General features: G+C 39.0%; 1 protein-coding gene across 4 annotated transcripts in view; it reads left to right on the top strand.

Moving 5' to 3' along the window:
* Positions 1-12,279, top strand: part of SLC38A9 (solute carrier family 38 member 9) — a 53,149-nt gene that overhangs the window by 6,435 nt on the left and 34,435 nt on the right. For all 4 annotated transcript variants that reach the window (XM_084504697.1, XM_084504699.1, XM_084504700.1 and 1 more), the window contains 2 exons: positions 3,077-3,231; positions 11,644-11,776. In XM_084504697.1, coding sequence (XP_084360823.1) covers positions 3,128-3,231; positions 11,644-11,776 — 237 coding nt within the window. In that variant the 5' untranslated portion in view covers positions 3,077-3,127. The remainder of the gene's footprint in view (positions 1-3,076; positions 3,232-11,643; positions 11,777-12,279) is intronic.

Below are 12,279 nucleotides of genomic sequence, written 5' to 3'. Positions count from 1 at the left end.
TTTGTGAAGTAATTAATTTGCTAGTCATAAGCTTCACCTATCTGTTCTCAACAATAAGCACTTTTCACCAATCCAGCTTTTAAGTAGGTCCTTAAGAGACAAATAAGAAACAATGTTTTAACCCAAAATAGTGCTTTCAAGCCTAAGTTATTGCATGTTGTGTCTTGGAAGGACTGTTTTTCTTTATGGAATATTACAAAATGTTGTGGGTTCTTTATAGTCACAGCACAGAGGAAGTTAGACTGCTGATCAGTGTTTTCAGCATATGTCAGATTGAATTGCAAAGCACAAAGACATTGTTTAAGGGACGTTTTAAGGAAGCAGTGTCTTAATTCAAAGCTGTTTTTGTATTAGCCTTTAATGTCTTCTTAATCCACACCATAAACCAGGCCCTGTGGAAAGAAGGGATTTCAGTAACACAGTCTCCTGAACAGTTCCGGCTAAAAACATTAATGAGAGTTTGAGATTTGAGTTTATTTCCAATTTCAGTTGAGCCACTAGGGACTTAAAATTTTCATCTGCATTCTTATAGCTAAATCCAGAGTGTGATTTAAACTCAAATGAAGAGGCTGCAGAATGCAGGAGTGAGGGATCTCAGCTTCTGAGAGATGGGGGTGTGTGCCTCTTCATAAAAAGCATGCAGAATGTTGAGCTGGAAAAGACAATAGAATGGAATAAAAAAAACATGCAGGATTATCCATCTTCCACCTGATGCTTACTGTCTTAGTAAGAAAGAAGCTGTAAACTCTAGAGATGACCGATAAAGCCAAAAAATAAAGCCATAAAAACTGTTGCCTTGAGGTTCAGTCAGAAGGATATGGAAGGGCTTGGGAATGGCAGAGGAACAGGTGGATAGTTGTAGCAGTGGATGAAATCTCGGGCCCACACTTTTCTTTCAGAAATAGTTAGCTGGAGGAAGTAGATGTGCACTGAGATGAATTAAACTGTGGGAGTGTGCAAGGCATAAAAGGTAATCAGCAGAGAGGAAGGAGGTGACTAAAAGCTACAGAAAAATATGGGAAAACAATAGGAAATAAATAAACAAGAGGGAAGCTGTAAATGGGGTTTGGAAAGGAACAGTATGTGACATAAAAGGAAATCAGAATATTGCTTTCAATTAAGAAATCTCTTTGAAAACAGTGGTTGGTAAAGACAGGTTTGGAAAGCGATTTTGACAGTGTGTAGAGGAGGCAGAAAATAGAGAAGAAATGAGCAGGAATGTGAAAGCTGAGAGTCACCAGAAGAGTTTAGAAGAAAAAGAGAATGTGAGACATTCAAATTAAAGCCAGCACTGCTGTAGAAGGTAAGGACTTCAGCGTAAACTAGAGTGTGACAAAAATGGAAAAAGGTGATGCTACCAGGGACTGCAAAGAAGGCTTGCACAGTTGTCTTATTATCACTGATCACTCCTTACAACCTCTTACAGAGCTAAAATGAATGAACCAAAGTAATGCATTTAAACTAAAACTTCATTCAAGTCTCTCATGTCTTGGGCTGTAGTGTCATGTATGCTGAAGGCATGAGGGAGGTGTCAGCCCTTCCAGATGAAATGGCATGAGCCCCTTACTTTGTACAAGCATGTACGTGTGTGCAGCTGGACAACAACCCCCAGGCTTAAAACTGATCTAAATGTAAAACACAGGAAAGAATGGTTAATTTTCATTTAGATCAGTTTTCCCAGTCCAGTTAAATATTGGGACCACACAAATGCCTTTGTGCAGTCAAGGGCAGGACTAGTGTTTTCAGCAGCAATTCCGTGAAACTGGAGCCTCCAGTAGTTACCTCCAGTTGACAATAGAGAGCTGTCACCTGTGCTCTGCACACAACAGAAGCCTGTTCTCTAAAATGCGCTTCCAGGCAGTTTGAACCCATGTTGGTGCTTTTGCATCCCCCCAACACCCCGTGTTCTCCTTCACCATCTTTGCACACCTCCTTTAGCAATGGCAGCTCTTGGGCCCCCGAATGTCAACTCAGTAGAAAACTGCTACCTCTCCTTTGTTCTTCATCCTCTCCTTCAGATGTAGAAGGATGATACCTACCTCATTCTATCTTACCATCCTGTGCCATCCTTCCTTCTGCCAGCTCTAGTTCCCATCCATCTTTCCACCAGCCTGCCTAACATATTAAAGCATCAGGGAACAGTCCCCCTAAAAAAGCAGATACCTCTACTGTTTTTCTTCATATGTGGGGAATTCTTCAGGCAGTAGCAGGGATGACAGCTGTTAAAGCCATTATGTTTGTTCAGCTGAACATGAGACCACAGCAAGTCCCTTGTGAGGTCTGCAATTCAGTTTAAGCAAATAGAATTCCATTTGCTTAAAAGCAGTCTGCTTTTTAGGACCACTCTGAATGCATACAACACCTAATTATTAATGCATTATTAAACCACTCATTGCCTTTAATTCAAAGAGCCTGAACATGATAGACTGTTATAATCTGATCTTTATTATTGTTATGGGAAGTACACCAAAAAACTGCATATGTATTTGCTGTAAAGTCTGAAGTAAATTATTGAAACAATAGCTCTAATAACTGTAATAAATTTTTCTCAGCTGTTCGGTTACAAATCGGAAATACAACTCTTAAAAATCACAGTGGTCTTAAAGTGGGGCAGTAAGGACTGAGGAGTCTCATGAAAATCATGGAATATGACCTACATATAAATACACTTAACATTACTTTCCACGTGGTGTGCTTGATTCTTAGCAATGGTAGCTCAAAAGAAATTCAGATTCTGAATGTTGTTTTTACAAACCTGTTTCAGTCCCAACATAAAGACAGTGTCCATCATAATGCTTTAGTTAATATTGCCTGGTGTGATAGTAACAGAGATTGAGAGCACAATGGTATATTGACCACTTAAATGGGTAGTATGTTATAAAAATATTGTAACTGCTCTACTTAACCTGGGATGTTTGCATTATGAAATAAGAACTCTTAAGCAACAAATTAAACGGACTTTCTGTTTGTTTTCATCTCAGGATCTCCTGAAGCTTCTGTGGGACTCTGCCATTGTTAAATTAATAACAGGTACACAGTTTTACTTAACTGTGTTTTTCTGTTTTCCTTTCTTTAGATTAGAATAACTGTCAGAATCTAGAAAAAAAAAGAAGTGAATCCATCAAATATGGAAGAGGACACCAAACCTCTCTTGATTCCCGTTGGAGGCGATGAAAGCAATTATGGAATCATGAATATACAGTTTAATCCAGAAGATTTTAAATGCAAAAGGTATGACAAATACTGAGCAACAGAATGATTGTGTAGTAAAGAGTTGTTTAATCTTTGCTTCTAGCAACTGAATCCTGTTAAGACAGAAAACTAACATTTGGAATTCAGTGTCTGAATACCAACAGTTCCTATTTGGTCTCTATATGACATTACCTCCAAGCACTGGATGAAGAGATGTGCTTATTGTTTTGTTAATAAGACTTTTCAATTGATGTTACTTCAGGGAGGGTGCCTCAATTAGAATTTTGCATGTGGTTTGTAAAATGCTTTTCAATAACTGAATGAATACAGTGTGGTGGTTTGTATTTAGCACAACAAAGTGAAATGTTGAGACTACACAAGACAGCTTGCCAGATGCTGTAGATAAATAGCTGTTGATATGTGTAAATGGCTCTGTGTGCATTCCACAGGTAATACTAGAGGAATACATTATTTGCTTGTATTGAGGAAATAGTGGTGACTATTGTTTTTAGGAAAGCTATAGAATTTCTTGAGATTGAGCAAATATGAAAAATACAGCAGCCCATCCTTTTTGGCATGCCCACAAAACAAAACAACAACAACAACAAAAAAACAGTATTATCTAGCTAAGCAGTAATTTTGCATGGTTTTATATAATTTAACAGCTCTATTCCCCAAAGGGGCTCAAAGTGGGAGACTTCCGCTGTTGTTGCTGTTAATAGTTCTGTGAGTTGTTGCTGGTCCTGGAACCAAAACTGAAATCAGGGTGGGAACTGCCTTTCATAAGTTTGCTGGACATACCAGCTCCACGTTTTTGCATAATGGAACGGAATATCGCCATGCTACCTTTTGGACCCTGTTTGTGCTCTTCTGCCTCTTATTTTGTATTTGCATCCAGTGTCATATTTCAGTAGTGCAGTCTTCCTGAAGAAGCTGAAGATGGCACTGTTGTATACAAAATCCTTTTACTGGTGTCCACTTCAGCAAAAGAGTACTTGAGGATAGTGATTTCCTGCTGTGTCAGCCTGAGTGGGTAGCTTTAGAATGCTGTAAGAGCCTATACCTGTGTTAGCCAGGGACTAAACCATCTCTTGTTTCTCTGGGAGCAAAGGAAGGAGGAGGGGAGGAGGACAAGGGGTTAGCACCGAGGAAGAGTGAAATACAGGTGTGTGCAAGTACAGAATAGTGTATGTAAAGATGAGAAAATAGTAGGGTACTTTCAAGATGGAAAAGGAATTGTGAAAAATGAATTCTTGGTTTATCTTCTTCCTGTGGAGTGTCAGAGCCCCTCATAGCCCACCCAGAATTGGAAGATTGCCAATTTATATGTATTTTGGGAGCTCCTCATGTTAAAGCAGCCATTTGCTGTGTTGGAGGAGCAAAGGGTTTCAGGTGGTGTAGTGATGTCAGAGTAAAAGGAGAAGTTTGTGCCTTCGCAATATATAGAAATGCCAAGATCCACTTTTCAACAGTGAGGTTTGGTGTTGATTCCTTGTTATGTGTTTTACTTTCCGTGTGATTTCTTAAGTTTGGAGGCTCAACTTCATAAAAGGTTGTAGCACCTGGCATTTAGTTTCCTCCCCAAAAGCAGTAAAGTATTCTTGTATTACATTCCCAGCTCTACAACCTCCAGCTTTGCAGATCCATCCTCTTTGTCCTTATTGTGCCTCCTGAAAGTCCTTTCTCCTATTTAGTACATCCTGATCTTTTGTCTTCCGAGCATGCAGAGGCACAAGAAATAAAGGGCGTGAGACCTGGGATATCAGAAGGGCCTGGAAATCATTGTGGTGTCGAACAGTGCTGAATTTCATTTCTGCATATTAGAAGAGGTGGCACAATCTTTTGAGAAAGGAATGGGGAAGAATAGGCCTTCAGGGTGTGCCTTGGGCACAATCAGAGCAGTGAATGGGGCTTTGTAGTCTTGGGAGTGTGACTGGAAGGGCTTACTCATTAGAGCTTCAAGGAATTGCAGCTCGAGGGAGAGGGGTTTATCATCCATAAGAGCATCAAACAGTGCAAATGCAATAGTAGTACATGATGTTTTCTGCTTAGTTTGCTCCTTTTTTAAACTTGCTGTTCAGAAACTGTGATCAGACATAGTTGTGTGGTCCCCTACCACCAATTTTCAGGGTCCTTATTTTTGTTTTGATTGAGGTTGATATTGAAGTGTTTTGTGTGATTTACTTATAATCACTGTTTGACTTTCTGGATTCTATTCTAATTGTTTGCTTGGGTTGTTTTAGGTTTGACTGCATTTATACAGTTTAGTTTTCCTAGCAGCTTGGAGGACGTTGGATTTTTGAAAGACATGCTTTTCACTGTTTACATAAGAATAATAAACTAATTGTTTATTAGAGTTGTAAATTATTTTGTATAGTATTCTTCTAGTATTTTGGTGAAAATACAAAGCCACATTTAATCCTCTTAAAGAGGGTGTTACTATTCTTCACAATGACCTGAATTGCTCAGATCTATTAGGTGTGTTTGGCCATTTTTTAGGGCCCTTTAAAAGGCCGAATTCCATTGCAATGGCGTATTGATGCTTATTGTATTCAAGGGACAGGAGTTTCTTTTTTCTTCTTACTGCTTTTCAAACCTACTTATTGTCAATCTATTGTTTTGCATATGAAAAAGCTTTTTTTACATATGAAGAAAGTAAGAATGCCTCTGATAAGAGAAGATCAAGACTTCTTCCCTGTTGGTTTATTTTTCAATCCTTTTTGAAGTCCCATAATGTTTTCCCACAATGTAGGAAAGATGAGTAGGTGAAATTAAATTGTTACAAATTAAACAGTGTCTGTAGGTGGCAGTCAGAGAAGCTTTTTCTCATGCAAAAGTCTTCCCTTTTCATCTTGAAATTTCTCTTAGCTGACAAAAAGTTATACAGTATTAGGTACTACCTTCTGCAAAGCTACTGTTTCTGCATTCATAAGTTTACTTCTCCAAACCCGTGTGATCTTTTTATTCCATTTCATGCTTTTTGTTTTTCTCTATTGCTAACACTTTTACTAATTCCTAATTTTACTACTTTCCAACAAGACCTCATTATGAAACTTCTTACTTGTAAGAGCAGTGTAGAATGTGTAGGTAACCTTTGCCAGAGAAGACATAACAGTGCTTGCAATGTGATATGGAAAAGCTTGTAATTCCTTATTTGTTAAACTAGAATGTATATCCTCTGAGCAAGATGACTTAGTATTGTGTTCTGAAGGGTTATTTTGGTTCCACTGCCATCAAATACTTTCAGGTAGTTGCACGGTCATGTGCTGATCATTATAATGACAGTGGTATTAAGAACCTGGAAAAAGCTGATTTTTTCCAAAAGAGTAAAGACCTTATAGAATACACCATGAGCATACGGTTTACAAATCAGACAGCTTAGAATGGCAGAAATCAAGTCAATGGTGTTCTTTTAATTGGTTTCCTCAAAGTAAGTGCACTAACATCTCTAGTGTTCTTACACAGGTAGGAGGTGATTCCTGATTAAGGAAGAAATAGCAATCGATGAATATAGCCTTTTACTCATTACACTTACTTTAATTTTCATGATGGTACCAGTTTTATTCATTAGTTTCTTCTGTGCCATGTATAAAGTTCCTGTAATAATTCGGTGACTAAGTAAAACAACAGACAGAGGAATTTGCCAGCTTTATCTCAGTACAATAATCCGTTCAAATCCATGAAAATAACTGATAGATTTTTGATACTGTGTAGTCATAGAAATCAGTGTAATAAGCTGAAGTAGATTCTTTTGGTCTTTTTGGAGGAGTGGAAAGAAGTTGCATCCTCTAATGCGTTTTTATTTTATTTTATATATTTTTTCCCTATTTGTTCGGGTATGAAAAGTTTGCCTAATTTGAAGGTATTAGCACCATCATGTAGAGCTAAAAAACACACTGACATAAAAAATTATGTTATAAGGGCTTAATACTCAGAAAACTGCTTTTGATCAGATGCCCAGAAACAGTTGTTTGATGTTTAGGAATATTTCAATGACAGAGTAAGGTAGGTATTTGCTCTACTCCTTCATTGCTCTGCAAAATACATTTCTGAAAATGTCTAGAAATGAGATGTAGCACCCTTAGACATGCTAGTAGTTGCAAGATTGTATGTGGCTTGCCAAAAAAAAAAAAATCCTATTGTGTTCTTTCCCAACCTTCAAAATCCAACACTGGAAGTTTACACAGCACAGTATTTGGAAACAGTCTTAATTATGAGTGCCTTTTTTCATTATCTTTGCTAGCAGGAATTGCTACCAAAGATCATATTGTGGGGAAGTTTGGATAAGAGCCCTCTCCTCTCTTTCATGGACCAGCATTGGATTCTCATTAACTGTGTTCCTTTGTGTAATAAATAACTAGCAGATGAGTGTAGTTGCAGGTTTGCTGGGGATGGTTTCTGAAGTACATGTGCAGGGGCTAATGTTTGGGAGGTGTGGACCTCCTGCATGGGATCCCGCTTCTTGTCTGTACTCATTCTGTTGTGGAAAACAGCTGTGTTTTACTGATGTGTTTGTCCTGCTAAAAAGAGCATTGTTTTTTAGGCTAGCTATTGAAATGTAAGTTATTGTGTTTGTTGGTGTGAATATAGTAAATTCATTGGATACTGTAGTCTATCTCAGTGCATTGTAATTGTCTGCACTGTTCTGCATTAATAGTCACGGCCTCCAGTCATGTAACCTCTTCCTTTCCCCCAGATCACATTGTCCCTCAGCCTTTTCATATTCATTTTGCCATGAGTGACATAGTGTGATTGCATGTATAAATCAGAAAGTTTTCTAGGAACCTATTGCAGCTGCTGAAGCCTACGTGCACAGACCGCTTCAGTGCTAGACTTAAGGTCCCTAGAAAGAGTTTGCCAGAGCCCAGCTTGTATCCTGCCTACCTTGGACCTAGAAAATCTCACAGTAATCTTTGAGAGCTTCCCAGACATGTCTGAGTTTGTAGTACAGCCAGTCTTTGATCTGGAGATAACTGGGGCTGGGAAGTGGCCTTGATCCTAGAGAGAGCACTACCAACTCCTAGTGGAGGTCAGAGGGGAAGATCGCATCCCAAATTGCTTGTTCAATCCAGACTATGCTCTTTCTCTGAATAATTTCTTACCTACTGACAGATACATCTTTGCTACATATCTTTTTTTTCCTGATACTTGGTTATTGACAAACAGTAGTGCTTTCACCATAAAATAGAATGTCATATTCACATTTTATGTTGTTTCACCTTCAAAATTTTCCGTGGCTTTAACTTGCTTTAGAAAATAATCACTCACTGTCTTCCAGTCCGGAAGAATTTTCTTTGATGGCCATGTCAACAGGTGTTGATCACTGTTATAAATGAGGTCTGAATTCAATCTGAATTTTGTAATATTTATAAAACAAATATTTCTAAAAATTATAAAAGGCAAGTAAACAGCGCTGGGTGTGCGGGGAGTCTATGCTCCACCAACACGCACACACGAACATCAAACTTTCCAAATATACAGAACATTGCTTTGCATACTAAACCCGAGTATGCCTATACATATGTACAATCAGGAAAGGTAACAAACAATCCTTTAAGTTCCATAGCTTACTAAAATCGAGTACGCCTATACATATTCACGATCAGAAAAGGTAACAAACAATCCTTTCAGTTCCATGACTTAACAGTCTCCATTTTCCATTCCTTTTGAACAATATGTCTCGTTTTAAGTTGTCAAGCAACTCGGTCTTCAGGCCTTATGTACTTTTCAAGGCCAATGAGGCCTGGATCAAAAGGCACGTCCAGGTCAGCAGGGGGCAAAACAGCAAAATCCTTCGATGGCTGTAGCAGCAGCGATGGCGTAGCAGTCGGATCAGTAAAGGAGCCCGCAGCTCCCTCACTGTCTGGCAAACCACACGTGTCTGACTGTGGCCCCACACGGCTCTTTAAGGCCTCAGAGACTGCTTGCCAGATGCTCAGCAATCCCACTGCAACCTTGTCGTTTTTATTTGCAGAGTCCCACACCTTGACCTCAATTTGGTCCCATATTTCAGGCTCATAAACTGTCCGATTGTTAATAAGGGGAATGAGCTGTAAGGTTACCAGGACAGTCTTTGTTCCTAAGGACGTATGATTCCCCACAATGCGCAGCTGTTGACCAGCCAGGGGCAGTTGTGTGCGCAGGTCTGCTTCTCTCAGCTCGAGCTTATCTCCAGCTCCGGTGTGCCTATTTCCAGCGACTTTCTGTACGAGCTTCTCTGAGCAGTTTGCTGAGTGTGGCCGAACCTATCTTCATGAGGCGATCAATGTGCCTGTTCCTGTCCTGATCTCCATTCTGCCAACCTGTTCCTCTTCTTTTTCCTGCTTCTTTATTGACGTAACTTCATCGTGTTGCCTTTTTTATCTTGAGGGCAGGCTCCCCTCTTATACCCTTCTCTCCACAGCAGTTCTTTTCAAAACAACTTTCCATTGGTCAAACAATTTTGAACGTAACAACAACAGCAAACACCCAGAAACTTCCATGCCCTAATGGCTGGAGAACAAGAAACAGGAGACTGGATGGAGTCTCCTGAATCACCCTTCTTTGTTCCCTCTAAATTCTTTTATATTCCCGATGGCCTCATCGTTAAGAGTCTAATGTTATCTCAACCATGTGGCTTTCCAACCCCTATGGCCACATTCCCAAATCTCCCCCTTCTTTATTAATATCAACCATTTTCTTGACACGAATTACCACTCCATATATAACAATCACCATGCTGAAAGAAATCTTTGCCAGGGGTTGGCCTGCTTTGAAGCAAAATGTAGACTGTTCACTTTCATTTCAGTATGTCAGAAATGATTTAGGAAGTCTAAGAAATTTTTTCCATGATGAAGGAAGATGTAAGAATTAGTGATGTCTAAGATAAAGGAAATAATTATTTACTATAATTTGTAGAGAATAAATTTATTTTTCTTTGTTTTCTGCTTCTGTTAGTTTGTATTTTTCCCGTTATTCATACCTGCAATACCTATTAAGCATACAGGGATGAAGTCATGCTAAAAGTTGAGGACCCACCATCATCTCTTTCAGAGATATCACAACTGATTTCAGAGCTGTATTTCTTGTCTTCTTCCCAGCTAAAAGATAGTGTCATGGTGCAAATGCTTAATGATTCACAGGAAAGGAGAATGGGATCTTTGTCACTTTACTGAGATCTGTGGCAGGAGGGGCTGACAAAGTTCTTTAGTAGTCTGAGCCAGAAATGCATACTTCCAAACAGTCAATTCAAATAGGTGGTGGTATTACAGATAAAATGGCAGGATTTATTGTTGACTTGATTTTTGCCATTGGTAGCATGAAACGTTGAAATACCTACTTTTGTGGGTTCTGGTTTGGTGTTTTGTTTGTTTGTTTCTAAGTCATTTAACCTGGAGGAAGATCAGGATGATGTTGATATGCCTTTGGGAATGAAAAGGTGAAAGGAAAAACAAAACCCAAAAAACATGCAGCAAGGCTTGCAGGTCACCATTATCCCTTGCAATCTTTGCAGTATTTTGATTAGGTTATATATCTCCATGTTGTAACTTCGGGAGCAGTGCAGGAGGAACTGAAGCTTTCACTCTGCTTGCTCCATACCTATATGTATGCAAAGAAAAAATTGGGGCATGAGGCTGCATCCTTCTTCAGTGGCTAGGACCATTCTTGCAGTCTAACATGTAAATAGAGAAGAGGGCAGGGAGATCATCTGCATGCTGCACATCTCTGTGAGAGTGTATCTCTGAACTGTAGGACTTTTCTTGCTGAGTGAAAATCCTGTTCTCTGTAATTAATCTAATTGAATTTAAAAGGAAATCCTGAGGTGATTCAGAGCTGAAAATGGACATCTGCTGTTCAGTGTCTCTGACAAATTCCATTCCTGGTTGCTTTGGTTTAAAAAGAATTATGATCGTATTGGCTGATTTGGGCTTGGTTCCTTCCCCATTAAACACAATTTTATACAGTGTTTTTTGGCTAGGTTATTACTTCCAGCCTTTTTTTAGTTGGTCCTCATTAGCACTGCTCATTCCTCTTTTTCTCTGTCTTCTTTCTATTTCTGAATTCTCACGCCTTCTGTTTCTAGCTCTATTCCTCATCACTAGTTCTGGCAACACAAGCTATAAACACTAATAAGCTTGGCCAAGCTTATTAACATGTAGTTCTACTGAGACTCATTGTTGAGAGCTAATGCACTGGATATTAGGTTTGAATTTTGATGTTAGTTTGCCATGTAGAACCTGTGCAGGACGCCATTTTAATATGGATAATATAAAGGCATGGTTCTTTCATGTATAGCAGTTTCTCTCATGGCAGTGATGGATTCGCATGTGCTTTGTTTCAGTGAGTGACAGGTCAATCCAGAGTGATCCTAAACTGTGCTCTGAATTACGTTACCTCTCATATTACAAGGTTGTTAAGGTTTTTCATCTCCTTCCTGTTTTGTTTTGTTTTTGTTTTTTTTCTCTCCTTTAGACCATTTCATGTGGAGCCTAAAAACATAGTCAGCGTGAACGATGACATGCAACGAGTCACTGACGAAGCTTCAGCAATGAATAAGCGGATTCATTATTATAGCAGGCTCACATCTCCTACAGACAGGGCATTGGTAAGGAAAACACGGGGTCACATTAACTGAGTGGTCTCCAGCATGTTGGTTCTTCCACAACCTAGTTTTATAAAAGAAGCACAAGTAAATGTAGGGGGAGAATCACTCTGTAGCTTGTTTTAAAGTAAATACCTAGTAGATGAGTGCCTTAACAAGGTCTTGTGTTATCACAAGTCATGATCAACTTGTTGTGTGATGTCTTTACCATCCAAGAAAAGATACGAACGGTATGAATTTCGGAAGAGCGGTCCAGGCTGCCCAGATGTGTACTGGTCTATGAGGGGATTTAAGGAGTGGACTGAGGCAGTGATTAAGCTATCGCTCTCTGTATGTTATGGATGTTTTGCAGAAGAAAAACTATTTTTCTGTTACATAGTTAGATTCCAAAGATCTCTATTAGTGGGCTGAAAAAAAAAATGTGGTCCACATTTTTTTTCCTTAAAAATGCACTTTAATGGAAATATTTTGTTCTGTAACAGTTGACTTGCTGTATTTTGGTTAAT

The sequence above is a fragment of the Aythya ferina genome, assembly GCF_964211825.1.
Source record: "Aythya ferina genome assembly, chromosome: Z".
Lineage (NCBI taxonomy): Eukaryota > Metazoa > Chordata > Aves > Anseriformes > Anatidae > Aythya > Aythya ferina.
The sequence above is the reverse complement of the archived record's forward strand: the minus strand, read 5'-3'. Positions and strand labels throughout refer to the sequence as shown.